Source organism: Falco peregrinus, chromosome 19 (genome assembly GCF_023634155.1).
Source record: "Falco peregrinus isolate bFalPer1 chromosome 19, bFalPer1.pri, whole genome shotgun sequence".
Lineage (NCBI taxonomy): Eukaryota > Metazoa > Chordata > Aves > Falconiformes > Falconidae > Falco > Falco peregrinus.
The window spans coordinates 1,641,719-1,669,367 of NC_073740.1; the positions used below are offsets into that span (position 1 = coordinate 1,641,719).

The 27,649-nt window shown below is 59.5% G+C and overlaps 1 protein-coding gene and 1 long non-coding RNA gene across 8 annotated transcripts; one reads left to right on the top strand and one right to left on the bottom strand.

Annotated features, from left to right (window-relative positions):
* Nucleotides 1–823: 823 nt before the first annotated feature.
* LOC129782858 (uncharacterized) lies at nt 824–3,005 on the bottom strand. The gene is made up of 2 exons (XR_008744973.1): nt 2,889–3,005; nt 824–2,142 (listed from the first exon to the last, which is right to left on the bottom strand). It is a non-coding gene; the product is annotated as an uncharacterized LOC129782858 (long non-coding RNA).
* Nucleotides 1,192–27,629, top strand: SLC11A2 (solute carrier family 11 member 2). Of its 7 annotated transcripts, XM_055791928.1 has the most exons (18): nt 6,360–6,412; nt 6,483–6,565; nt 9,082–9,168; nt 10,394–10,530; nt 11,219–11,344; nt 12,764–12,883; nt 13,789–13,895; nt 14,820–14,890; nt 14,974–15,041; nt 15,393–15,548; nt 15,822–15,980; nt 16,566–16,652; nt 17,056–17,175; nt 17,371–17,520; nt 18,173–18,246; nt 18,439–18,592; nt 20,014–20,067; nt 26,239–27,629. In XM_055791928.1, the coding sequence occupies exons 3-18, from the start codon at nt 9,132–9,134 to the stop codon at nt 26,314–26,316; spliced, it is 1,698 nt and encodes a 565-aa protein (XP_055647903.1). In that variant the 5' UTR covers nt 6,360–6,412; nt 6,483–6,565; nt 9,082–9,131; the 3' UTR covers nt 26,317–27,629. The 7 variants fall into 7 exon arrangements, 6 of the variants coding, with proteins under 6 accessions (XP_055647899.1, XP_055647901.1, XP_055647904.1 ...); XM_055791924.1 differs by lacking the exons at nt 6,360–6,412; nt 6,483–6,565 and adding an exon at nt 1,192–1,276; XR_008744968.1 differs by lacking the exons at nt 6,360–6,412; nt 6,483–6,565; nt 26,239–27,629 and adding exons at nt 1,198–1,276; nt 20,540–21,184 and having other exon boundaries at nt 20,014–20,500.
* The last annotated feature ends 20 nt before the right edge of the window (nt 27,630–27,649 follow it).

A 27,649-nucleotide genomic window follows, 5' to 3' on the forward strand; every position in this document is an offset into this window, starting at 1 on the left:
GTGGGGAAACGGCGGCTGCTCCCACCCCTGCCCCTCAGCTCCAACCCCTTCACCCCCAGGCATCGCTAAAACCGGGTGCCACGTTCCCCCTCCCCACGTTCCCCCTCCCCACGTTCCCCCTCCCCACGTTCCCCCTCCCCACGTTCCCCCTCCCCACGTTCCCCCTCCCCACGTTCCCCCTCCCCACGTTCCCCCTCCCCACGTTCCCCCTCCCCACGTTCCCCCTCCCCACGTTCCCCCTCCCCACGTTCCCCCTCCCCACGTTCCCCCTCCCCACGTTCCCCCTCCCCACGTTCCCCCTCCCCACGTTCCCCCTCCCCACGTTCCCCCTCCCCACGTCTGGCAGCTCCTCGCTCTTCCATGAATCCTTGGGGATGCTCTTCCCAACCGAGCCCCCTCTCCTTCCTCCGGCCAGACCCTGGGACCCCCCCCCTCCGCCCCTCCAGCAGCGCCAGAAAGCCACAGTGCGTGGTGCTGGTCATGCACGCCCGTGGCTTTGCCCTCCTGCCTGGCGCGTCTGGTGTTGCACATTCAGCTCTTGCTTATCGGCAAAGAGCAGCGGGGGCCCTTTTGCAGAGAAAAAAGGGAAAATACCCGACAAACGCAGGGTTATCGCTCCACCCCGGCAGGTTTCAGACCAGCGGCGATCACTGATAATAATTGTATTGATCCAAGCCGGGAAGGGATCCTGTCTTATCAGCACCGCACGTACCAGCAGCAGGAAAATACCCCATAAATGCCAGTTTGGGCTCTAATCTGCCAAACAGCTCCGGTGGAGCAGAGTCCAGGCTGTTCGGTGTGCTAATTACCACAGCACGTCCGATGCTCGATCAAGCAGACTTTTAATTGAGCCTCCTGGGTTGATAAAGTGCCACAGGCAGCGTGGAACCCACCTTCCCCCCCGCAAGCGATGCTGTCACCGCCACGGGGACGGGACAAGGCTGTACATCAAAGCCTTCAGCTGTCCTATTAACCCCCTTAACTCAGCGGGGTTTATCGTTCTTTAATAAACGATAAGGCTGAAGCAGATGCGGTTGTTTTCGGGAGACTTTGAATTGTCTCCCGAGCTCCCCCGGGGGAACTCGGCACCGCTGGATCCGCGTGGGTGCTGCGGGTGGAGGAAGGAGGGAGGGGAGCCAGCAGGGAAGGGTGGGGACATCTTATATAGGGGAAGGCTGACCGGCTCTCTGCTCCCAGAAACCACCGACAGCAAGAAGCAGGAACACCATGCCCAAGAAATACACCCTCCAGCAGAGCTCGCCCAGCTGTGAACTGGGTGAGTACCCCAAACACTGATCCCGGCAAGCTCACGCCATCCCTGCAGGGTGGTCTGGCTGATGGGAGGCATCGCCCTCACCCCAAAATACCCTGGGATTTGGGGAATAATGTAAATTTTCCAGCTTCAGGCTAAAAGCTGTTGGCAGCCCACCTCCCGCGAGGTTTCTCGTGCCTGTAGGTGCTTTCGGCGAGGCCGGGCACGTGCGGGTGCCACACTCGCGTTCCCATGTGGGAGCGATGCTGCCGTTCCGTTGGAATTTCCCTCTCCAATGCCCACGCTGTCAGGTCAGGGGTAACGTTAAATCCCCAACCGTGGAATCTTCCATCTCCTGGATTTCTCCTCTCACTTTTCCAGAATTCAGTTGTTTCGGCAACATCCTGGGACGTTTTGTGTGTTTAAACAATAAGGAATGCAGGTTGCAAAACCTGCATGGATGGGGAAAGCGAGGAGCTGCCTTACCCTACCACTGGCAGCTCTGCTCAGCAGAGGGCTTTGATTTTTTAATGAGCAGCTTCTCCTGTGCGGGTCAGGCTGTCCTGCTCCCTTAGCCCGGATCCCCACACCCTCTCCCTTCTGCTCACGGTCAGGCTGTGCTTCCAAACGGGCGCTCTTGGTGATCCACCATCAAATTACCAGGCTGGGATGGTGGAGATAAGAGCACGGAGCGCTCGTGTGCCGCTGGGAGCGATGCCGTGCTGCTCCTGCCACACGCTGCTTCCCGGACTGGCGCATTTCTGGTGAGTCTCACCAATTCGATCAGTTGGTTTAGTTCTTGGGAAGGGGTTGCATCAAAAAAAATGATCCTAAGTTTTCAAGGGAATGTGCAGAGTAAGAGGAATTCTGTGAAAAAGCAGCGCTTCTCTCTGGGGAGGGGAAAAAAACAGACAGAAAACTAAACAAAAGCCAAATCAAGACTGTTCTCCCCCAAAACAGGCAGCATTCTTTGTGCAATACAGCCGTGTTCAGAAATAATTAATGTGTAATTTGTGTCTGCACCCATTTGCTGGCAGCCCAAAATCTAGAAATTTGAGGGTTTGAGGGAAATTTGAGGGAAAAGTGCTGGCGAGGTCCCGGAGGAGCCTGGCTCCGAGGGAGCCGTGTTCCGGGGCGGGAGGAGCTGCTGTGGGAGAGCCCGGGCGCAGGATCAGGGCCTGGCCTGGCTGCGGGTCGAGGAGGGGGCACTGCAGGTGGGGTGTCCCCCCGGCCGGGGACTGCGCAGGGCATGGAGCCCCCCAAATGGGCCCTGTGTGCTGCCATACTGGGGCCCAGGGCCCCCACGGGACTCAGGTCCCCCCCCCACTGGGCCCCATGTACCCCCATACCAGGGCCTGGACCCCCCAAGGGGCTCAGTCCCCCCACATTGGGCCCAAAGACCCCCACACCGGGACCCGGACCCCCCCACATCAGGCCCCGTGTCCCACCATACCGGGGCCCAGACCCCCCCAGGGGGCTCAGTCCCCCCACACTGGCCCCCATGCCTCCCACACCGGGACCCGGACCCCCCCAAGGGGCTCAGTCCCCCCACACCAGGCCCCGTGCCCCCCATTCCAGGGTCAGGCCCCCCCAAATGGGGTTTTCCCCCCACATCAGGCCCCGTGTCCCCCCATACCGGGGCCTGCGGCGGGACCTGTCCCGGCCCCGTGTCGCGCGTCCCCAGTCGCACCGAGCTGCGTCACGGGGCGGGCCGAGCGGGGCCGAGCGGGGCCGAGCGGGGCCGAGCGGGGCCGAGCGGGGCCGAGCGGGGCCGAGCGGGGCCGAGCGGGGCCGAGCGGGGCCGAGCGGGGCCGAGCGGGGCCGAGCGGGGCCGAGCGGGGCCGAGCGGGGCCGGGGCATGAGGCGGCGGCGGCGGCGGGGCCGGCCGGGGGCGGCGGAGGCGGTGAGCGGCGGGGCTGGGGGGGGGCTCTGGGGGCTGAGGGGGGGCTCTGGGGCCGGGAATGGCGGTGGAGCCCCCCCGGTGATCGCTGGATGTGCTGGGGGGGGTGGTGCCACCCCCCTGGGGTAACGGCTGGAGGGGGCGAGGACCCTCCCTGAGGGGATCCCGGGGGTCCCAGGGGCGCTTTGTGCCGGGGCCGCCATGGGGCCGCTGCCCCCCCGCTCCCCGCACTGCCCCCGTGGCTGGGGCTCGGGGACCCCCGTGGCTCCGTGACCTTGGGGTGTCCCCTGGCCCTGGGGGTCCCTCAGAGGAGCGGGACCCCTCACCTGGCGAAGCCGGGGGGGGGGCGGCCTGTGCCGGGGGGGGGCTTGGCCGGCCTGGGGACAGCAGCCCCCCAAGGGATGGCAGCCCCTTAAAGGGACAGCAGCCCCCCCAAAGGGGACAGCAGCCCCCCAAGGAGATGGCAGCCCCTTAAAGGGACAGCAGCCCCCCAAGGAGACAGCAGCCCCCAAGGAGATGGCAGCCCCCAAAGGAATGGCAGCCCCCATGGGACAGCAGCCCCCAGGGTCCCCCCCTGCCACCCCCCCCCAGGCCAGCCCTGCCATCTCTCGGGGTACCAGGGGGTTGCGATGAAACCGCCCCAGCTGCCCCCCACCTCCCCCATGGCCTCAACGCTGTTCATAACGACTTTCCTCAGGGGGCTTGGGGCCCCCAGCCCCCCCCCCGGGAGCCGAGCCCCCCCGGCCCCGCGCTTTGTCCCCCATCACCCCCACCGAGCCACAGCCCCGCGTCCCGGCTGCAGCCCAGCCTGGGGGAGGAGGAGGAGGGTGAGGGAGCCCGGCCATAGCTCGATGGTGGTTCTGCTGGGCCGGGGTGCCGGGGGTGCATCCCAGGGGGCTCTAAGCCAGAGTTTTCCTTGGAGAAGTGTTGTGGGCTTTCCCGGGATGAGCGCAGCTCCTTAAATGAGCCGAGGGAGCTGTCAAACGAGCTCCGGAGCGCTGGAGTTTGTTGGGAGAGCGGGATGCTGCGGCCGGCGCTGGAGAACGGCTCTGTGCTTGGTGTGGGATGTCGGGAGAGCGGGATGCTGCGGCCGGCGCTGGAGAATGGCTCTGTGCTTGGTGTGGGATGTCGGGAGAGCGGGATGCTGCGGCCGGCGCTGGAGAACGGCTCTGTGCTTGGTGTGGGATGTCGGGAGAGCGGGATGCTGCAGCCGGCAGTGAAGAACGGCTCTGTGCTTGGTGTGGGATGTCGGGAGAGCGGGATGCTGCGGCCGGCGCTGGAGAACGGCTCTGTGCTTGGTGTGGGATGTCGGGAGAGCGGGATGCTGCGGCCGGCGCTGGAGAACGGCTCTGTGCTTGGTGTGGGATGTCGGGAGAGCGGGATGCTGCGGCCGGCGCTGGAGAACGGCTCTGTGCTTGGTGTGGGACAAGGTTTGGGGTGTCCCAGGCGATATGGTGACCCCCAGCCCCGCCACCCTGCTGTGGGGGTCCCACGGCTCAGCCTCACCACTCGTCTCTTTTTTTTTTTCCCCGCTTCTTAACCAAAATTCCCACCGTCCCAGCCGCTGCCTTACGTTTTTCAGAGGATGGGTTTAATCCCCAAACCTCCCAGCCGCTGCTAGAATGGAGCTTTTCAATCAGTTTGATTTATTACACGTTGTGAAAATAGGTGAAGGCTCAGGTGGGCGCCAGCCCTCCCCTTTCCACGCTTCCCAAAAGCAGAGGAGCGCGGTGGGGAGCAGCTCCAGGCGCCTTCGGATCAAGCAGGCTGGGGAGGAGAGCCGCTCCTGGCTTCCAGGGGGTTTGCCAGGTGCTGTTCTCCTTCCGTAGAAATAAATGCGTCATGCGATGTTCTTCCAGGGGACCACGCTTGCGTGAGCAAGTGGGCTTGGTGCCCTCCTGCATCCCGGCCATCTCCCGGGCTTGTCCGACCCATTTCGGAGCTGGATGAGCTTTCACCCAGCGGGAGGACACCAGGGATGGGAGCAAACCTGATGGCACAGGCTGCTTTAATCACCTCTGCTCATCAGCGGGAGCATGGGCGAGAGGGGGAGGAGGAACCCCCAGGTTCTCCAGGTTTTCCAGGGCTGGGATCTGGCGGAGCAGATGCCGGCAGAGCGGCGTGGGCGTTTGGGAAGCAGGGAAGCAACATGGTTGTGCCGGCAAGGAGTTGCCCCTGTTGGGATGGCGAGCGGTGATGCACTGGGTCGGGGAGGTACGTGGTGCTCAGCGCTGGCCCCGTGCCGCACGGGGAAGCTGAGCTGGAAGCACCGAGCTCGGGTGCTCGTATGAGGAAACCACGCAGCTAACGAGACGTCGGCCCCAAAACCGCTGGAAGAGCGTTAACGGTCACGATGTGCCCCGCAGGAACCGGCCAGAGTTCAAAGCCGGACATCAAACGCAGGGACCTCAATGGCAGGAACCGCTCCCGGCGGGAGACGGCTCCCAAAGCCCCGCGTCTCCGCGCTGGGGATGAGCAAAGAGCCGTGGCCTCCTCGTCTTCCCCCGGCTGGGCTGGGCTGCCTCCGGGGCTCGTGGTGTCACCAGTGGGAAGGAAAAATGATGGGAGAATGACCCCTTGTTCGCAACAGCGGTGCCAGTGTCTGCGCTTTTGATTAAAGCAACCTTGTAATATTCTGCTCGGGGTGTTTTCCCTTATTCCAAGGAATATTCCCGCTGGGAAGGCTGCCATCCTGAATATGGTGTGCAAAGGCAAACCCAGCGATGGTTACGGCAGAACGTGGCCCGGCGAGCCCACGCCTGGCGCTGAGGATGTTCGCAGAGGCGGCGGGTGGAAGGAGCGATAACTCCCAACCTTTTTTTTTATTTTTATCCTGCAATTTCCACATCCTCTACTTTGCGCTGAGAGCAGCGGCGGGGTGTCGCCAGCACCTTTCTTTTGAAAAAGCAGAGGGTGAGCCAGAAGCATCCCTGGGGCGCGGTGTCACCAGCTTTCCCTTGCCAGCTCCCTGCTTCCCGGCCAGCCTGGGAGCCTGCGGAATATTCCGGTCTGGCTCCCCGGGTGGCATTTCCAGCCCCGCACGCCTGGGAAAACCCTTTGTCGGGCTGAAGGAACGTGTTGGGAGCTCGGCAGCTGCCGGCCGAGATAGGGGAACCGATTCTGCTCCCGCCCCAGCTGCGATGTGGTGGCGAGGAGATATAATTAGGGCAGACTGGCGCCGTAACGAACATTCGCCGTGTGATCTTCTTCCTCTTCGTCTTTCTTAATGAATCGAGCGTTTCGCGGGACTTGCCGCCGGGGTAAGCGCTGTTGCTCCTGAAGGAATTGGAATTTGGGGAAAAGGCGGGTTATCGATAATTTTTTTTCCAGGAGAGCCCTTAGGCTCAGCGCTTTAAAAAGGAGCTGCCGCGAAAGGACACTGTGATGGGGAAAAGCTTTGCTCCAGCCTTGAGGTTGTCACCATCCAAGCGGGAATTGCGGGAGGGAGAAGCCTCAGGCAGAAGCTGGAGAGGTGGCACTCGTCCCCTCCGTGGGTGACACTCGTCCCCTCCGTGGGTGGCACTCATCCCCTCCGTGCACCAGGGTGACACTCGTCCCTTCTGTGGGTGACACTCATCCCCTCTGTGCACCGGGGTGACACTCGCTCCCTCCATGGGTGGCACTCATCCCCTCTGTGCACCGGGGTGACACTCGTCCCTTCTGTGAGTGACACTCATCCCCTCTGTGCAGCGTTGTGACACTCGTCCCCTCTGTGGGTGACACTTGTCCTCTCCATGCGCCGGGGTGACACTCGTCCCCTCCGTGGGTGACACTCATCCCCTCCGTGCACCGGGGTGGCACTTGTCCCCTCCATGGGTGGCACTTGTCCCCTCCGTGCGCCGGGGTCCACGGAGCGGTTCGGTGGCAGTTGAAGCCTGGAAGGGGCAGGGGCTCTCCGGGACGCCGATGTGTTTAAGACCACGGTGGTCCCAGCTCTCCGTGGTGGCACCTGATGCCCCACGTCCCCCGGCGTCGTGCCCAGGGAGCCACGGCTGCATCCCGCCGCCCCGGTGAGGCTGGGGGGGCTGGGGTCTCCCACCGCCATCCTGCTCTCCCGGAGGAGAGGAGCTGGCTCGCCTCCCGGCCAGGGGAGCGGGCAAAAAAGCGGGATGGGAGATCCCGCAAAACCTCCTCGCTCCGTCACCTCGCTCCGTCACCTCGCTCCACACCTCCGCGGTGGATGCTCCTGCGGCCTCATCCAGGCTCCTTGCAGGTTCCCTGCGGCGTGAGCAGCCAGTGGTGCTGAGCGAGGGCTCCTGGAACGGGGCTTCATCCATCCGGGTGCCGGTCTTGGTATATTTGGGGAGATAAGGAACGACTGCAGCCCTGCATCCAGGAACCTTGTCTGGATTATTTTAACCTGTTCTGGATTATTTTAACCCTCTCTGAAATATTTTGACATTTTCTGGATTATTTTAACCTTCTCTGGATGATTTTAACCCTCTCTGGGTTACTTTAACCTTTTCTGGGTTATTTTAAGCCTCTCTGGGTTATTTTAACCTTTTCTGGATTATTTTAACCCTCTCTGAACTATTTTAACCTTCTCTGGATGATTTTAACCTTCTCTGGATGATTTTAATCCTCTCTGGGTTATTTTAACCTTTTCTGGATTATTTTAACCCTCTCTCCATTATTTTAACCTGTTCTGAACTATTTTAACCCTCTCTGAATTATTTTAACCTTTTCTGGATTATTTTAACCCTCTCTCCATTATTATTTTAACCCTCTCTCCATTATTATTTTAACCCTCTCTCCATTATTTTAACCCTCTCTGAATTATTTTAACCCTCTCTGAATTATTTTAACCCTCTCTGAATTATTTTAACCCTCTCTGAATTATTTTAACCCTCTCTGAATTATTTTAACCTTTTCTGGACTACTTTAACCCTTGCTGGGTTACTTTAACCCTCGCTGGGTTACTTTAACCCTCGCTGGGTTACTTTAACCCTCGCTGGGTTACTTTAACCTTTTCTGGGTTACTTTAACCCTCTCTGAATTATTTTAACCCTCTCTGAATTATTTTAACCTTTTCTGGACTATTTTAACCCTCTCTGAATTATTTTAACCATCTCTGGATGATTTTAACCCTCTCTGGACTATTTCAACCCTCTCTGGCTTATTTTAACCCTCTGTGAATTATTTTAGGGTGCCCAGCTTGGTTACCCACCGCCTTTGGAGCTGGTTATGGAACCGGGGAATTCATCCTTGAAAACCTAAAGTGGGTTCAAACCATTTCCAGTGAATTCCCGGCGAACATTTTCCTTTTGTGTCCCCACTGAGCCGCTCTTGGCACGTTACAAGGAAATCTCCCGTTCGTACACAACAGGCTTTGGGGGGGATTCAGTGCTTTTCATCCCAAACGTCGATACTGTTGGTATTTTGACTTGTCCCGGAGGGGTTTGGCTCGGACCAGCTCTGCCCCGAGCCCTGCAGCAGATCCTGGTTCCTTTCCGCGTGGATTACGTTGACAAATAGCACTGATGGCAAGGTTTACCTCCTGCCCTTAAAACCCCCTTCGGATGCGCATGGAGGGTGTGGTGGAGATGTGTTAATCCTGCCTGGGGGGTGGGGGTGGGGTAATTTGTACACATAAAGGAAATTCCATCCTCGTTCCACTGGCTGGAGTTTCACAAGAGGCACCGTCCTGAGCCCGGCTGCTTGCGAACGCTGGTGTCACTTCGTCCGCTGGTGTCACTTCGTCCGTTTGCCCTGGTGCTCCACTCTCCCCCCCCCCCCCCCCCCCCCCTTGTTTCTTTGTGTTGTTGCAACCAGAATTTCCAGGCAGGTCTCTGGGAAAAACAGGTTCTTTCAAGTTGGAAAAGACCAGGGCAGTGAACCTGTCCCTGCCAGGGGCTGGCGGTCCGGTCGCCTCGTGTGTTGGCTTTGATTCTCCACCTTGACGGGCTTTTTCCCCCTCTCTCCTCCGCAGCCAACGTGGCCAGTCTAAACCGGTTTCCAGGCCAGGGGAACGGTCCCAGCATGGGGAACTCCGACACGGATCACAAGGCGTCCTACGGTAAGACTCGCCTCATGGCACGGCGGGTGTGCTCTCATACACCCGTCCTGCGTTTAATTCATTCCTCTGCCCTGGAAAACCCACCCCAAAGGCTCCCTGTGCCCCCTCCCCACAAAACCTCAGGCTTTGGGACCACCCAGCACATTCCCAGCCCCCTGTGCCCCCTCCCCACAAAACCTCAGGCTTTGGGACCACCCAGCACATTCCCAGCCCCCTGTGCCCCCTCCCCACCTTTAAGCCTCAGGCTTTGGGATCACCCAGCACATTCCCAGCCCCCAGGGCTCGCTCAGCCGGGATGAACAATCTCCCTTGTGCCGGCTGATCCCTCCTTCCCGCACACACAGACGGGTAGCCCTAAATCCATGATGTGAGGGGGTCTGCTGTGCCGTGAGGGGGTCTGTGGGCAGGGCAGGGAGCCCTGGAGGTGTTTGGGAGGCCGGGAAAAGGAGGAGGGGTCAGCTGGAGTTTGCTGTGATGATGCAATGCGGGACAGGATGGTAAAAGCTGCCCTGGGGTTTCATCCTGCTGGCACAAGGGCTGGGCGCTGGAAATGCCACAGAGGGGGAGCAGCGGTGAGTGGGGGGCTCGCCTGGGGAGGGGGGCAGGGGAGGCACGGGGGGGATATCCCACGTTGGAACGCGGAATCCGTGGGCATGCAAGTTTTCATTGCTGCGCGCCCTTCCCACAACTCTACAAACTGTCCTGAAAATCCTGCTGTGCTGGCTCCGCCGCCGGCGCCGGGGGAGAAGGGAAAACCCTCAGGCAGGCTCCCGATCCAAACAGGTGCTCCGCTGTGCGTCCCGGGGAGAAACGGGATGCAGCAGGGTCCTTCCAGGGCCGAACGGCTCACCGGCTGGCTGTCCGGCCGGGAGAGCCCGGGATAACGCTCCCTCCCGGGTCCCTCTCGGATCTGGCTCGTTTCAGCCCCGGTTAATCATTACGGTGACTTAATCATTACGGTGCCGCCGCCGGGCTGGCTCTGTTACAATTAATCTGGATAAATAAAGGAGTCAGCGGAGGAGAGGCAGCACTGGGGAAGGCAGCGGGGTCTCCGAGGGGGGATTTACAGCGCTTGTATCTTATTTTCATTTGATTTTCTTTTCACAGCCCAATTAGCATTAGCTGTGAGGGCAGCCCAGGCTCGTTTTGCTCTGCCTGGGGGTCTTGCCAGTGTTTCCAGGGACCCTCACTCACTGTTTCCTTCCCCACTCCGCTGTCCCCGCAGAGGACGCGCCCGGGGAGCACGGGGACGTGCTCAGCACCATCTCCAGCAGCATGAACCCGCTGCAGCCGCCGGCCGCCGCCGAGGAGCCTTTTACCACCTACTTCGACAGCAAGATCCCGATTCCCGAGGATGAAACGGTGAGTGCAGCGGGGCTCTCCTCCCTCCTCCGCTCCCTCCTGACCACAAAATCCAACGGGAAAAAATCTCTCAGCACTCAGTATTCCCCTGAGTCATTCCCTGGGTGCTGGTTCCCCTTCTTGCCTGGATTGGGGAACCGGGGGAGATGAGTGGAGCAATCTCCCATGCTTGCTGTAGAGTTAATGATTCCTGGCCCAGGATTTGTCTCCTTGGAGCCGGGAGTTGGGCTAAAGAGCAGAGAAATGTCTTTTTTTATAGCCCCATGGGGGAGAACCTGGGTTCTTTGTTCCCTTATCAGGGGAGTGAAGAGCATTGTCCCCTTTGAGGGGGGTGTCGGTGCCCTCTTTGCTTTTGGTGAAGCAAGAGGCAGTGTTTCCAGCTGCAGGATGCCTCTCCCACCCAAATTTACTCCAGCCTGGCCTTGGCTGTCCCAAAATCCGGTCCTTAACCCATTAGGTGAGGACCAGGGATCACTGGAGGGTTCAGGATGGGATTAAAGACCAGGCTGATCTCACCAGCACCATCCTGCTAGGGCGGGGATGGAATGAAACCCAAACCCTGGCCGTCTTTGCCATTTTGGCCGCAGTGTAGCTGCGGTGGCCCGTGGGGACGCGGTGTCCCCTGCGTGAGGAGGGGGCTGTGCCGCAGGGCTGGCTTCTGACGCTTCCGTCCTCTCCCCTCCGACAGCATTCCTGCTTTAGCTTCCGCAAGCTCTGGGCGTTCACGGGGCCGGGCTTTCTGATGAGCATCGCCTACCTGGATCCGGGCAACATCGAGTCGGATTTACAGTCCGGGGCTGTCGCGGGCTTTAAGGTCAGTGTGGAAACCTGTGGATTTCGGTGCTGGGCCAACCGCGGCGCCGGCTGCAGGTCAGGGCAGGAGCACTGCTGCTGGTGCTGGCGCTGCTGGTGCTGATGCCACTGGTGCTGGTTCTGCCAGTGCTGCCGGTGCTGCTGGTGCTGGTGCAGCTGGTGCTGCTGGTGCTGTGGGTGCTGCTGGCGCTGGGGCTGCTGGCGCTGGGGCTGCTGGCGCTGGGGCTGCTGGTGCTGCTGAGCTGCTGGTGCTGCTCGTGCTGGTGCCTCTGGTGCTGCTGGTGCTGCTAGCGCTGCTGGTGCTGCTCGTGCTGGTGCCTTTGGTGCTGCTAGCGCTGCTGGTGCTGCTGGTGCTGCTGGTGCTGCTAGCGCTGCTGGTGCTGCTGGTGCTGCTGAGCTGGAAATGTCACCGAAATCGGGAATCAAACCCCTTAGCCCCACTGCAGCATGAAGCAGCGGGCGCGGCGCTCCTTTCTTGCAGCGCAGGGTGCTCGGTGGCATCGCCACAGATCAAGCACCAAGCACACCTGCGCGGATTCTACCGTTATATTTATACACAAAATTACAAGGCTGTACACTCCCAGTTACAATGATTGGTTAGTGATTTGCATTTAATTGTAATATCTGCTGTGTCATCCTTTTCTGTTATTACGCTTGCGTAGGGGAAGGGTCTTCACCTGGCCAAGGGTCTGCTTGGCCCGTGGGCAGATTTTTAGTATTATAACGAAGGGAGTTCACTTCAGGACACCTTACAAGTAAGTTTTGTTGCCAGGTTGGACGGCTGGAGATCACCCTTGCCAAGCTGTCCAATAACTCATCCCAGACACAATGGAACCTGGGCGCCCTGGCTGTGGTCTAGAGAGTAAGGACTAAGAGTATTATGGTCTATAGCATCAGGACTTGAAGTGGCAGTCTCGGATAACAAGCAGCACAGCGGTCCAGACGTCGTTGGTTAATAAGTGCTGACATCATTCTAACATGGAGGCGAACTCCTTAAAATCAAGATGCTCCCATAGCCAGCTGTTTCACAGACACAAACTATAGAAAGATTCAGTAAAACTTTAAGATAGTCTTAAATTATAACAAATAAAAAATAATATAATAATATAAATAATAATAAAATACAGTCTTAAGAAAATCTTGAGATAAAAAACCACCTCTGAGAAGGAGAAGGGGAGAGTGAGGCTCTTATACAGCCTCTCCGGCTGTGACTCCTGGCTTAATACGCACTTAAATCCTTCCCGTGCTGGCTCCAGACACATAAAATACCCTTGGAACGTCAATAATGTGTATTTTTAAAAGCAGGTGATTCCTAACGGTGCACGTGGGGCGTGGGCGTCCTAGGAGAGCCGGCACCCCGTGCCAGCCGTCCCTTCTTGCTGCCCCAGCGCACCCACTCCCATCTCCGTGTCTCCCGCAGCTGCTGTGGGTGCTGCTGCTGGCGACAGTCATCGGGCTGCTCCTGCAGCGGCTGGCGGCGCGGCTGGGGGTGGTGACGGGGCTGCACCTCGCCGAGGTCTGCAACCGGCAGTACCAGAAGGTGGGTGACCTCCCGGGGCTGGGGGGCTCTGGGGGGCTCTGGGGGGGTCCCGTGGGTCTGGGGCGGTGGGGGTCCCTCGCCTGGGGCTGGCAGGTCTCAGGGGACGTGGGGGTGTCCCTGCTGCCCCTGAGGTGCCAATCCCATCTCGGGAAGAAGCGTTCCAGTCGTGGAAATATATTTGCATCGTCACGTCTTGCCGGACTGTCCGGGACGCGGCAGGGTGAAAGCCGATTTCTGCTGGTTACGCTCACGGCTGGAGGAAAGGCAGATGTAGAGGGAGATTTTAATTGCAGCCCTCTTAACGAAGGGCTCGTTAAGAACCTGAGCTGTCAGAGCAGATGGGGGGGGTCCCGGCGGGTCCCGGCGGTGGCTTCACCCTCCAAGGGCAGCACAAAGAGGGGGGTGGGCAGTGTGTCCCGACGGCTGCTGGGGAATCGTGGAGTCGGGAAGAAAAGCCAGAATTCCAGCTTCCCTGGGCTGCTGCTGAAGGGATCCTGGGGGGAAAAGTGGGAAAACTTCAGAGCAGTTCCACGGCTCTTGCGTGTCCCTGCTTGAAAAACCTTGGTGGTTTGTCTGCGAAATCGCTCGGTGTCACCGTTGGGCTGCGGCCGAGTGATGTTTGTCCCTTGGGAAAGGGCTGGGGATGTCCCCAACCCCGCGGGTTTGGTTCTCATCTGCCTCCTGAGCCTTTGTCATTGCCGTGACCGTGCAACACGTGGCTGCTTGACACGACACCCGTCGCCAGCGCCTCGGTACGCGGAAACAGCCGGTTTCGCTCTCGAAAATGAGCGAAACGTATCGAGGCGAGGAATTCGGGTTGTGGGAGCGACCCGGGATGCTCCTCCGGTGCTTCCCACTGGATTTTTCCCTCCTTTTGACCTTATGGGCTGTTTCTTTGCCTCGAGGTTCCTCGGATTATCCTGTGGCTGATGGTCGAGCTGGCTATCATCGGATCCGATATGCAAGAAGTCATCGGCTCCGCGATCGCTATTAACCTCCTGTCCATGGGGAAGTAAGTCAGCGGCAGGAAGTGAGCGCTCCCCTCCAGAATTAAGAAAGCGCCGCCGTGCGTGCCAAAAAAAGCCTCGTTTATTTCCGCTAAATCCTCCCAAATAAGTTCGTTGCAGGGGGTGATTCAGCTCCGCTGGACGGGCCCTTGTGGATCCCTCAGTCGGAAGGAAAACTGTGGGTGCTGGTTTTTATTTGAGCTGTAACTGAGACGCCCCAAAACTGGGCTGGCTTTTATTTGAGCGGAGACGCCCCAAAATTGGGCTAGCTTTTTTTTGAGCTGAGGCCCCAAAATTGGGCTAGCTTTTATTTGAGCTATAACTGAGACGCCCCAAAATTGGGCTGGCTTTTATTTGAGCTGGAGCTGAGATGCCCCAAAATTGGGCTGGCTTTTATTTGAGCTGGAGCTGAGATGCCCCAAAATTGGGCTGGCTTTTATTTGAGCTGTAACTGAGACACCCCAAAACTGGGCTGGCTTTTATTTGAGCTGAGACGCCCCAAAATTGGGCTTTTATGTTATATCCCTAATAAAGAGCTACCAGAAAGATGTCCTCTCCAGCCAGGAAGTCTGGAAACGCTAACAGGACTGGAAATTGCATTTTGATACCAAGTAGCTATTAAAAATCACACTCACGCCTATAATTCTCGGCATCACCATGGGATTTGCTCTCGGGATTCGGGGCGGGAGCTCTTGCCTGAGCTCTTTGTGTGAAAAACCGACTTAACGGTGTGTCATCTCAGGCTGCAAACAAACCCTGGGGCAATTCCAGCCCCAAAGAGTTTTTTAATTAAAATTCAATTTAAAAATATAAATTAAAATTTTTTAAAAATGAAATAAAGAAATAAATTGGGGGCTCTGAGGTGGTGGTGTGGCTGCTGGACGAGGTCGAGGGGTTTTGTGACGTCTGCTCGTGCGTGTCTCTCGCAGGATCCCGCTGTGGGGCGGCGTGCTCATCACCATAGCGGACACCTTCGTCTTTCTCTTCCTGGATAAATACGGTAATTTCTCCCTCTGGATTCGGGAAACTAAAGCAGAGGTTCAGCTTTTCTCAGTTTGCTGACGGTCCTTGCTCGTCTGGCAGGCTTGCGGAAGCTGGAGGCGTTCTTCGGGTTCCTGATCACCATCATGGCTCTGACGTTTGGCTACGAGGTACCTGCCGGCCGCGTCCCCACTGGCACTCCTGGGCCACCCGTGCCCTCTCCCCCACCCCCCTGTGCCCAAACGCCACCGAGACACGGGGCTGGACACTTAAAATTCGGGACATTTGAAGCTGGCAGTGTGTGGCCGTCGCCTGCTGCCCCCCCGGCGTGCCGGTGGGCGCACACGCTTTGGCACAGCGTCCCCGGTTGATCCAACAACAGGCAGTTGCCACACCGTGGTTTTGTTTTTACCAAATTTGCCACGTTTTGGCTTTCGAGCACCTTCAAGCAGGCAGCCTAGGTGGCTGCAGCGCACCTCATGCCACAACCCCCCCCTTTTTTTTTTTCTCCCCCTGCCCAGTACATCACGGTAAAGCCCAGCCAGGAGAAGCTGCTGCAAGGGCTGTTCATCCCCTACTGCCAGAACTGCGGCACGGAGCAGCTGGAGCAAGCCGTGGGCATCGTGGGCGCCGTGATCATGCCCCACAACATGTACCTGCACTCCGCCTTGGTCAAGGTAAGCAGCTGCAGCGGGCAGCGTGTGCGGGAAGGGGATGCCGGGGGCTGGGAGGCGCTGGGAATTCAGGGATTCGGCTTTTCCTTCGCTGGGGATGGAGCAAACCCATCACTCGTTCTGCAGACGGGGGGGTTGGCTTTTTCTTCCCTCCATCACGTTCTCCTTCCAGCCCGTGGCCCGGCGTCACTTTACCACGATATAATTAACAGCTGTAAGTCACACAGCCCCAAATTCCCCTTTCTGACACCTCCTGTTGTCACCGTCCCTGCTCAGTCTCGGCAAGTGAACCGCGCGAACAAGCGGGAAGTCCAGGAAGCTAACAAGTACTTCTTCATCGAGTCCTGCATCGCCCTCTTCGTCTCCTTCATCATTAACATCTTCGTCGTGACCGTTTTCGCTGAGGCTTTCTTCGAAAAGACCAACGCGGACGTGGTGAGCTGGGGCTGGGGACCGGCGGCGCTGAATTGGGGCTGGGTGGGCAGAACTGGGGCTGGGTGGGCAGAACGGGGGCTGGGTGGGCAGAACAGGGGCTGGGTGGGCGGAACTGGGCTGGGTGGGCAGTACTGGGCTGGGTGGGCGGAACTGGGCTGGGTGGGCGGAACTGGGCTGGGTGGGCAGAACGGGGGCTGGGTGGGCAGAACGGGGGCTGGGTGGGCAGAACTGGGGCTGGGTGGGCAGAACGGGGGCTGGGTGGGCAGAACTGGGGCTGGGTGGGCAGAACGGGGGCTGGGTGGGCAGAACGGGGGCTGGGTGGGCACAACTGGGCTGGGTGGGCAGAACAGGGGCTGGGTGGGCAGAGGGGCAGCTCCGGGCCTTGTCCCTGCCCCTGGCTCAGGATATTCTCTGCCTAAAGAGGGGGAAAAAAGCCTAGGGGTGCTGGCGATTTCCATTTAAACCAGTCTGAAGAGGCAGCCAGCACCCTGGGACCCCCAGCACCCGCTGGTTGCCCCCCGTGCAGCCTTTTCTGCTCATCCTCACTGAGCAAACCCACCCCCCTGCCCCTCGCTGCCGTTGCAGAGCGACGTCTGCAGGAACGCCAGCAGCCCCCACTCCTCGCTCTTCCCCAGTGACAACCAGACGCTGCAGGTGGATATCTACAAGGGGGTGAGTGAGCTGCTTCGTTTGGGCCAGCGGCGAGTAGGAAAGGCGGCGACCCGTGAAAGGATCGCCAAAACCAGCTGGAGATCCCCGGGGATCCTTGAGCTGAGCAGAATTAGCCCTTTGCTAAGGGGGGTGCATCGGAGCTGACCCCAGACCCCCCCGTTGGCTGCTCCCCCTTTTTAGCAGCTTGGTCAGGACAAAGATTTTCCATCCCGAGCCTGCTCGGTTGAAGCTGCAGCCCGGGAGGTGCTGCCTGAACCGCTGCCGACGCGGGGGATGCTTTTCCCTCTCCTTCCAATGGATTATTCCCTCCCTTCCCACTCGGTGCCCGTGACGGAGCTGGTGACGAGGGGATTCGCCCGCTGTCCCCTTTCCCCGCGGGGGTGACACGGTGACTCTCCGGCAGGGCGTCGTTCTGGGCTGTTACTTCGGCCCCGCCGCGCTCTACATCTGGGCCATCGGCATCCTGGCAGCCGGCCAGAGCTCCACGATGACGGGGACATACTCGGGGCAGTTCGTTATGGAGGTAATTAGCGCTCAGCGGCTGCCCGCGTCCCTCTTCCCATATTCCCCAGCCTTCAAAGCTCCTCCTGATGATTCCCCTTCCTCGGACACGCGGCTCTCGCTCCATAAAACTCCCTGAGGTTTCCAATCCTGCCCTGAGCCCCTGGGAGCCTCCCGGCTGTGCCCACCCAGCAGCTCCTCGGGATTTTTCCGGCAGGGCTTCCTGAACCTGCGGTGGTCCCGCTTTGCCCGGGTGCTGCTGACCCGCTCGATCGCCATCACTCCCACCCTCTTCGTCGCCATCTTCCAGGACGTCGAGCACCTGACGGGCATGAACGACTTCCTAAATGTTCTCATGAGCCTCCAGGTGAGCAGCAGCACCCGGGGGGGGGGGGCAGATCCCAGGAAAAGGACCTGGCGCTGGATATTTCGGCTTCTGGTGCCCAAGTCTCCAAGGACGCTTGGGGACAGGGTTTAGCGTGGGCTGGGCAGCCTGGGGTGAGTGGTTGGACCTGATGGTCTTCAGGGTCTTTCCCAACCTCAGCGATTCCATGGGGATGAGCGGTTGGACCTGATGGTCTTCAGGGTCTTTCCCAACCTCAGCGATTCCATGGGGATGAGCGGTTGGACCTGATGGTCTTCAGGGTCTTTCCCAACCTCAGCGATTCCATGGGGATGAGCGGTTGGACCTGATGGTCTTCAGGGTCTTTTCCAACCTCAGCGATTCCGTGATTCTCGGGGTTTGCAGGAGCAGCTGAGTGGAGCGAGTTGCTGTCGGGAAACGCTGATGGGCTGTGGGGGGTGGAGAGGATCAGTCGGGCTCCAAAATTCCTTTTGGAAATTTCAGAATTCCTCTGGCAATTTCAGAAATTCAGAAATTTCCAGGGGGAAAACTTGGACTCATTTTACGAGCAGCTTTGGGGCAAGGCGGTGGGTGTGAGCGAGCCTCGGGTGTCCCTCCCTGCCCGTACCATCACAGCAATTCCCACTTTTTTTTTTTTTTTTCCTGCTTCTTCCAGCTGCCGTTCGCCCTCATCCCGGTCCTGACGTTCACCAGCCTGCCCAGCGTCATGAACGAATTTGCCAACGGATTGTAAGTGCCAAGGGAATCGCTTCTGAGCAGGAGATGGCGTGTGGCTCGCCTCGGGGCACGTGTTTCAGTCCTCTCCTCACCTCCTCACCTGGACCTAGAGCATCTCCCCCCCATCTAGGGGGGGACCATCTAGGTCTAGGAGGACCTAGAGTCCCTCCGCCTCACCCTGTTCCGCTCTGGTTTAACTGGTAGGTTCTGGAAGGTCGGCGGTGGCCTCCTGATCCTCCTGATCTGCAGCATCAACATGTACTTCGTGGTGGCCTACGTCATGTCCTTGAACCACATGGCTCTGTACGTGGGCGCTGCGGTTCTCAGCGTGGTCTACCTGTCCTTCGTGGCCTATCTGGTAAGTCCGGGTCATGCCCAGGCTCCCGGCAGGTGGGATGAGCTGGAGGAATTTTGGGTTTTTTCTTGTTCTTCTATCAAGACCGACGGTTCTTGATGTTCTATCAAGACCGACGGTTCTTGATGTTCTATCAAGACTGTCAGGTTTCAGAGCCCTGGGAGTCACCAGCAGGGTCAGATGTGGAAGTTGAGGCTTTTGTGGCCGCATTTGCGTGGGAAGCGGTTTTGTCCCGTGCCTGCCCACCCACGCAGCCCTTCCCCCGCGGTTCTGACCCTCCCTCGCTCGCTCTTCCCCAAAACCGCCTCGGTTTAACGTGGCAGCAGGTGGAAGGTTGACGGAGACCTTGGAATAACGCAGGTTCCTCTGGCCGTGCCCGCGTATTGCCAGGGGTGGGATGAGCGTGGAGTCACGGAAGGGTTTGGGTTGGAAGGGACCTTAAAGACCACCCAGTTCCAACCCCCTGCCAGGGGGACCCCCCCACCACCAGCCCAGGGTGCTCCCAGCCCCGTCCAACCTGGCCTTGGACCCTTCCAGGGCTGGGGCACCCACAGCTCCCCAGTGCCAGCGCCTCGCCGCCCCCACAGTAAAGAATTTCTTCCCAACAGCTGCTCTACATCTCCCCTCTTGCAGTTTAAAGCCACCCCCCTTGCCCTGTCACCCCCTACCCCCGTAAGAAGCCCCTCCCCAGCTTTCTTGCCAGCCCCTTCAGGCACTGGAAGCCTCCAGAAGGTCTCCCCGGTGCCTTCTCCAGGCTGAACCCCCCCCAGCTCCCCTCACAGCAGGGGGGCTGCAGCCCTCCGAGCATCCCTGTGGCCTCTGGACCAGCTCCAGCAGGTCCCCGTCCTTCTGCCGGGGGTGCCCAGAGGGGGAGGCAGCGCTGCAGGGGGGGTCTCAGCGGGGCAGAGCCCCCTCCCTCGCCCCCGGCAATGCGCTCCAGGGGACAGTTGGCTTTCTGGGTGGCCAGCGCCCGCTGCCGGGGTCACCCCTAGGTCCTTCTCCGCAGGGCGGCGATCCGTCGTCGCTCGGCCGGTGCCCGCCCTGGGGGTCCCCCCCACCCCAGTGCAGGACCTTGCACCTGGCACATGATGCCCCCCGGCCTCTCATGGTCCCCCTGGATGGTCCCCTTCCCCCCAGGGTACCACCCCCCCCAGCTCCGTGTCATCCACAAACATCCCGCGGGCGCACTCCATCCCCTGTGTCCCCAGTAAAGCTGTTCAGCCATACTGGTCCCAGTAGAGACCCTGAGGGACCCCCACTGGTCACCAACCACCACATGGTCACCCAGGACTCCTGAGGTGCCACCACCCTGCCAATCCCTCCCCCCCCCGGGCGCCCCCCTCCCCCCTCGGTGGATCACCCCTCCCCGTCTCCCTGCGCGATCCCGCGGGATCCCTGATCTGGGCGCCTGTTCCTGCTTGCAGAGCTGGCTGTGCCTGGTCGCCCTGGGAGCCTCCTGCCTGGCCTGCGGGAAAACGGTAAGCGTCACCCGGACCCTGCTGACGGAGGAGTCACCTTCCCACTCCGCTAAGTAGCGGCGGCGGCCGTACTCAGCGAGTAGCCCTCGGAGCCAGGGCACTCCCCTGGGACACGCGCCTGGAAAACCGGGAAAAAACCAAAACCAACAGCCCCTGGGATGTACGTTTTGGGGAAGGGTCTCGCTGCTGCGATGGTCCAATGCGGCCGTTTGCTTTGCTGAGCACCTCGAACCACGCCGCGGGGGGGGGTGGGGGGTGGGGGTGGGGCGATGCCTTTCCCGTTTTCCAGACAGGGATGCGGAGGGAAGCGGCACGGAGAAGCTCCGTGTCCCGGGTGGCCTCCGCCTCCAGCTTCCTCCCGTCTTTACACTAAAACCGGGATGCTCCATCCTTCCGCGATTTCATCCACGTAGCAAAAACACTGAGGCTCCGGGTAGTTGCTCCAGGTAGTTGCTCCAGGTAGTTGCTCCAGGTAGTTGCTCCGGGTAGTTGCTCCGGGTAGTTGCTCCTCGGTTGCTTAAACTGGAAAATCCGGAAAAATAAGCTAGGGAATTCCCAACGCTGCTCCGGCACGGCGCGGTGACACTACATCCAGACCTCCCTCCCCTGCTGCCGCCGTGCCTCATCTCATTTTTTCATTTTTTTTACTTGAAAATCCTCGCGATTCCGCGTGGATCCCCCTCCCCCCCCCACCCCGCCAGGGAGATGTGAAGCCGCAACACCGCAGCGGCAGGATCGTCCTTTGGGTCCTTTACCCCCCCCCCGGCCCCGGCACGTGATTTTGGTGCTCAGCAAAGGAAACGGGGCGCGATGTTCGTGGGTATTTATGGATTTCTGGATTTATTCCCATTTTATGTGATTCACGGAAACACTTTGCTTCCCACACCCCCCGCAGCGCGTGGCTCGGGATGGCCGGGAATGCCAAGAGGCTTCTCCTGGGGGATCGGTTTTATTTACCGATCTTTTAAATTCACTACAAAACCTCGTGGCCCTCCTCGTTAGCCCTTAATGAGTTTTAATTATCTCTCTGGGAGATGCCTTCACCTGGAAGGCGACTGATGTAGCCACCGGTACGTTTTGCTGCTGCCATTAAAAAAGGTCCGACGCTTCTCCCGGCCCTGGTGGGTGTCGGGGTCCCGCGGCGCTTTTCGGGTGATGAGAACCGGGGTGTCGGGGGCTGGGCCGGGGGGTCCCAGGTTCCCCCTCCCGGAGCCGCTGGAAGCCGGAGCCGTCCGGGGCGTGCTCAGCCGCGGCTCCGCCAAGGGGTTTGACGCACCAAACTGAGTTTGTGGATCGGGGTGGGATGGCCGGGAGATTCCCAGTGGATTCCGGACCGAGTCCGGCTGGTTCATGCCCGCAGTGGGGGCTCAGCACCGGCTGTGCTGGCGCCGCATCGGGCTCTGCTCCCGTTGGCGCATCGCAGTCCCCCTCCGGCGCAGCGCCCGGGCCGGGGGTTGGGGTGGGAGAGCCGGGGGTCCTCAGTGGGCTCCAGCCTCATCGTTCACGAGGTTTTCCCGGGAAATCCATCGCCGTCCTCCGCGGTGGGGCCGTGCCGGCCAGGGAGTCGCTCTCCCTGCGGCATTGGGAGCCCGGGAGAGGGACGACCCGCAGGCTCCGGGCTTCGCTCGGGGGGGGGGAATTTCTTGGGAATTCCCTCGTGCCCACCCAGGTGCAGGTGACAAAACTCAGAAAGTTCGGCAGAAAAATTCCGGTTTAATGCCGGGCAGGATCCGTGAGGCGATTCCCGCCCTTCCCAAGCAGCTGAGCTCGGCTCGCTCGCCCCCGCGGGCGGCAGCGCCCACCCCCAGCATCCCCGGGCTCCAAACGATCAAACGCAACAATTCCAGCGGGGGGGGCCCGGCCGCGCGACGCTCCCAGGTTTTACACCTGTTCCCGCGTGGAAAAAGCCGGTGTGTGCGCGGCCGGTGGGAAATGCTGGGGGATCCCGCTGGACCGATCCCACCGATCTTCCCGGTGCTGAGATTTGGGATTTGAGGTGCCGGAGGGGATCCCGGCTGCTCGGCCGTGGTGACACCTCTGGAGGGGGCAGCGCCTCCGGATCCAGTTCTCCTGCCCCTGGGATCCAGTTCTCATCCCTCTGCCCCTGGGATCCAGTTCTCATCCCTCTGCCCCTGGGATCCAGTTCTCATCCCTCTGCCCCTGGGATCCAGTTCTCATCCCTCTGCCCCTTGGGATCCAGTTCTCATCCCTCTGCCCCTTGGGATCCAGTTCTCATCCCTCTGCCCCTGGGATCCAGTTCTCATCCCTCTGCCCCTGGGATCCAGTTCTCATCCCTCTGCCCCTGGGGATCCAGTTCTCATCCCTCTGCCCCTTGGGATCCAGTTCTCCTTCCTCTGCCCTTCGGATCCAGTTCTCATCCCTCTGCCCCTGGGATCCAGTTCTCCTTCCTCTGCCCCTGGGATCCAGTTCTCATCCCTCTGCCCCTGGGATCCAGTTCTCATCCCTCTGCCCCTTGGGATCCAGTTCTCATCCCTCTGCCCCTTGGGATCCAGTTCTCCTTCCTCTGCCCCTGGGATCCAGTTCTCATCCCTCTGCCCCTGGGATCCAGTTCTCATCCCTCTGCCCTTCGGATGCAGTTCTCATCCCTCTGCCCCTTGGGATCCAGTTCTCATCCCTCTGCCCCTGGGATCCAGTTCTCCTTCCTCTGCCCCTTGGGATCCAGTTCTCCTTCCTCTGCCCCTGGGATCCAGTTTTCATCCCTCTGCCCCTGGGATCCAGTTCTCCTTCCTCTGCCCCTGGGATCCAGTTCTCATCCCTCTGCCCCTGGGATCCAGTTCTCATCCCTCTGCCCCTTGGGATCCAGTTCTCATCCCTCTGCCCCTGGGATCCAGTTCTCCTTCCTCTGCCCTTCGGATCCAGTTCTCATCCCTCTGCCCCTGGGATCCACTTCTCATCCCTCTGCCCTTGGGATCCACTTCTCATCCCTCTGCCCCTTGGGATCCAGTTCTCATCCCTCTGCCCTTGGGATCCAGTTCTCATCCCTCTGCCCTTGGGATCCAGTTCTCATCCCTCTGCCCCTTGGGATCCAGTTCTCATCCCTCTGCCCCTGGGATCCAGTTCTCATCCCTCTACCCCTGGGATCCACTTCTCATCCCTCCGCCCTTCAGATCTAGTTCTCATTCCTCTGCCCCTGGGATCCAGTTCTCATCCCTCTACCCCCTGGGATCCAGTTCTCATCCCTCCGCCCTTCAGATCTAGTTCTCATTCCTCTGCCCCTGGGATCCAGTTCTCATCCCTCTGCCCCTGGGATCCACTTCTCATCCCTCTGCCCTTGGGATCCACTTCTCATCCCTCTGCCCCTTGGGATCCAGTTCTCATCCCTCTGCCCTTGGGATCCAGTTCTCATCCCTCTGCCCCTGGGATCCAGTTCTCATCCCTCTGCCCCTGGGATCCAGTTCTCATCCCTCTGCCCCTGGGATCCAGTTCTCATCCCTCTGCCCCTTGGGATCCAGTTCTCATCCCTCTGCCCCTTGGGATCCAGTTCTCATCCCTCTGCCCCTGGGATCCAGTTCTCATCCCTCTGCCCCTGGGATCCAGTTCTCATCCCTCTGCCCCTGGGGATCCAGTTCTCATCCCTCTGCCCCTTGGGATCCAGTTCTCCTTCCTCTGCCCTTCGGATCCAGTTCTCATCCCTCTGCCCCTGGGATCCAGTTCTCCTTCCTCTGCCCCTGGGATCCAGTTCTCATCCCTCTGCCCCTGGGATCCAGTTCTCATCCCTCTGCCCCTTGGGATCCAGTTCTCATCCCTCTGCCCCTTGGGATCCAGTTCTCCTTCCTCTGCCCCTGGGATCCAGTTCTCATCCCTCTGCCCCTGGGATCCACTTCTCATCCCTCTGCCCTTCGGATGCAGTTCTCATCCCTCTACCCCTTGGGATCCAGTTCTCATCCCTCTGCCCCTGGGATCCAGTTCTCCTTCCTCTGCCCCTTGGGATCCAGTTCTCCTTCCTCTGCCCCTGGGATCCAGTTTTCATCCCTCTGCCCCTGGGATCCAGTTCTCCTTCCTCTGCCCCTGGGATCCAGTTCTCATCCCTCTGCCCCTGGGATCCAGTTCTCATCCCTCTGCCCCTTGGGATCCAGTTCTCATCCCTCTGCCCCTGGGATCCAGTTCTCCTTCCTCTGCCCTTCGGATCCAGTTCTCATCCCTCTGCCCCTGGGATCCACTTCTCATCCCTCTGCCCTTGGGATCCACTTCTCATCCCTCTGCCCCTTGGGATCCAGTTCTCATCCCTCTGCCCTTGGGATCCAGTTCTCATCCCTCTGCCCCTTGGGATCCAGTTCTCATCCCTCTGCCCCTGGGATCCAGTTCTCATCCCTCTGCCCCTTGGGATCCAGTTCTCATCCCTCTACCCCTGGGATCCAGTTCTCATCCCTCCGCCCTTCAGATCTAGTTCTCATTCCTCTGCCCCTGGGATCCAGTTCTCATCCCTCTACCCCTGGGATCCAGTTCTCATCCCTCCGCCCTTCAGATCTAGTTCTCCTTCCTCTGCCCCTGGGATCCAGTTCTCATCCCTCTGCCCTTCAGATCTAGTTCTCATCCCTCTGCCCCTGGGATCCAGTTCTCATCCCTCTGCCCTTGGGATCCAGTTCTCATCCCTCTGCCCCTTGGGATCCAGTTCTCCTTCCTCTGCCCCTGGGATCCAGTTCTCATCCCTCTGCCCCTGGGATCCAGTTCTCATCCCTCTGCCCCTTGGGATCCAGTTCTCATCCCTCTGCCCCTTGGGATCCAGTTCTCCTTCCTCTGCCCCTGGGATCCAGTTCTCATCCCTCTGCCCCTTGGGATCCAGTTCTCATCCCTCTGCCCCTTGGGATCCAGTTCTCCTTCCTCTGCCCCTGGGGTCCCGTTCTCATCCCTCTGCTCCTCGTGGCGCTGGATTTATTTTTCCCTCCCCGCCCCGGATCTGCCCTCGAGCCCCTCTGTACAAACGACCATTGCAATTAAAAGCCGGATAATGAGACTTTTCCCACCTGGCTCCCAGGGTCTGTTTTTTGGGGGCGCCGCTCGCGTCGCTGCCGGTACCTGCCGAGGAGATGCCCGACGGCTCCGACCCGGCGCACACATCCTGCCCCGCTGGCTCGTCACCAGCTTTAACACCCCGGCGCTGCGTGGCTGCTGTTTCCTCCTTGGCCAAACTATTCCCTATCCTGGAAATAAAAACATTTTTTCCGGATTTCCCCAGAGCTTTTCCTTTAGCCGCAGCAGCACCACGCGTCGGTGTGGAGCTTTTTATTTTAGAAAGCTGTGGGAGGTCGGAGGGATGAGCTCGTTGTCCCTCGTGCTCCAAAATATTCCGGGAAAGTGCCTCCTGCCTCCTTCCAGCTTCGGAAATTCAGGACCAGAAATCACCGTTGGTTCCCCGCTCCCGTGGGAAGGAGCTGGGCGCTGCGGGTGCTCGGGGTCCTTCTCCTGGCATGGCTGGTGGTGATGGCAGGAATTCGGAAGCCGCGATGCTCCGGGAGGCACGAGCCCGGCGGTGCCAGTGTCTCTCCGGTGAGGAACGCCATAAGTCCCTGCTCCGCCACCTGGAATCGCAGCGGGATGTCCCCAGGAGACGGACGACCACCTTGTTCTCTTAATTAACCAACCCGTGTCATCAGGTCGGGCTCGTCTGCACCCGAAATCTAATTCACATTAAGAAGGGAATTAATTGAAACGAACGGAGGGGATGCTCCGCAGAACGCGCGGCTATTCTGGAGCGTCGCCCTGGGTGGAGCCCTTCCAGGGGGTTGATTCATTAATAAATAGAAATAATTGTGCTGCATCGAGCTCTGTCTGCTTAATAACCCCTAATTAACGAAGGCGTGGCACAAGCTGGTGCTGTGGTGATGGGGATGCTCCCTGTGGATTAATTAAGCGCCGTTAACCCCTTCCCCCGCTTTCAGGTGAGCTGAAATACTGATTTATTTCACCATCGCGTGGAAAAGTTGCTTTAACGCTGCCGCGGCGCCACAGCCGAAGGATGGAAAACCGGGAAACGCCAAAGCTTCGGGTCCCGCAGGTGGAAAAGGGCCGGGGAGTGGGATAGGGCCGGGGAGCTCAGCTTGGGCTTCGTTAATCCTGCTCGGCTCGGGCTTCGTTAAACCTCAGCTCCTCGTTAAACCCGCCCGGCTCCAGCTTTTCCCAGCTCTAACTCGTGTCCTTCGCCTCTTCCAGCGCCACCTGGGATTTGCCGCCCATCCCGAACTTTTCCTCCTCAACAACGTGGACGCCGACGCACCCGTCGCCCGATGATTCCGGCTGCTGCGGCCGCAGGGATGGAGCCGGCTCCGGTGGGATCCTCCCAGTGCCGCAGGGACCCCCCCCTCCATTGCTCCAGCTGAGCGCGGGACCAGCCACGCGGTTCGGGAGCGTGAGCAGAGCCCGGGATTTCCTGGGATTTCCTGGGATTTCCCAGGGTGGCAGGATCAGACCATCCCGTGTGTGGTGAGACCTGCAGAGCCGGCGCCTGGCATCGGCCGCAGGGGAAGATCCCGGCTCCAAACCACGACGACACCGATCCAGGGGGACCTTTGAGGGACCTCAAAAGTTTTCCCAAATTTTTTTTCCCCCACTTTTTGTTTTTCCCCCTCCCATATAGTTGATTGGATCTGGGAAGGGATTCGCTGATGTTTTTCCCAATTTCAATTCTGATTTCACCTGCCTGATGGGTAGATCTGCCGTGATGTTTGGGGGTTTTGGGTTTTTTTCAGAATTTGGGGAAAATTCCAGGCTTGGAAAATGGAGCAGGGGCAGATTCATTCCTGGAAATTCTGTAGAGGGGAGTGGGGGGATCGAGAGGAGCGGTGATGGGAAGACAAGAGGAACACAGGATTATGTGTGTCCCCCAGTAATTACAGCCAGTTTTCCCATCAAACCTGCCCACATCCCACCCCCCCTCGGGATGGCCCCCTCCCCACGGGCATTTTTCCCAGCCCGGCACCGGTTGGGGGTTGGTATCCACCTCCACGGTGGAGCTGCTGTTGCAGAATTCCATGAAAATCCCACATTTGGCAGCCGGGCTCTGCCCTGCGCTGGCCTCTCCTGCGGCACCGAGCTCTTTTTCCGGCGTTCCCAGACATTCCAGGTGCTGCCGGGATCCTCCTGGAGCGGATCCTCAAGTCAACAGGCTCCGGCAGCGACGCGCATGTTCTGGAACCATCAAATCCCCGGATTTTGGTGTTGGAAAAGACCTTTAAGTCCATCGAATCCAACCGGTAACCGAAATCCACGGAGCCCACCGGGGAGCAGATCCCTCAGGATCACCGACACCTTGGGATACCCCCAGGAACGACGGCTTCGCCACCTCCCCCAGCACTTCCTAACCCTGTCAGTGACGGAATAATTCCCAAAATCCGGTGTAAACCTCCCCAGCACAACCTGGGGCCGGTTCTGCTCATCCTGTCGCTTGTTCCATGGGAAAAAGGTTTTTATCCCCCACCCCCTCCGCTCTTTCCTTGGATTTTGGTCGATTTTCCCGAGCCCTGGATGGGGAATGGTCTTAGATGCCAAATGTTGCCTTTCCTTTAATTAAATCTGCTGGGTTCATTAAATCTTTTCCCAATTAAGCCTTTTGGTTTCCATGTAC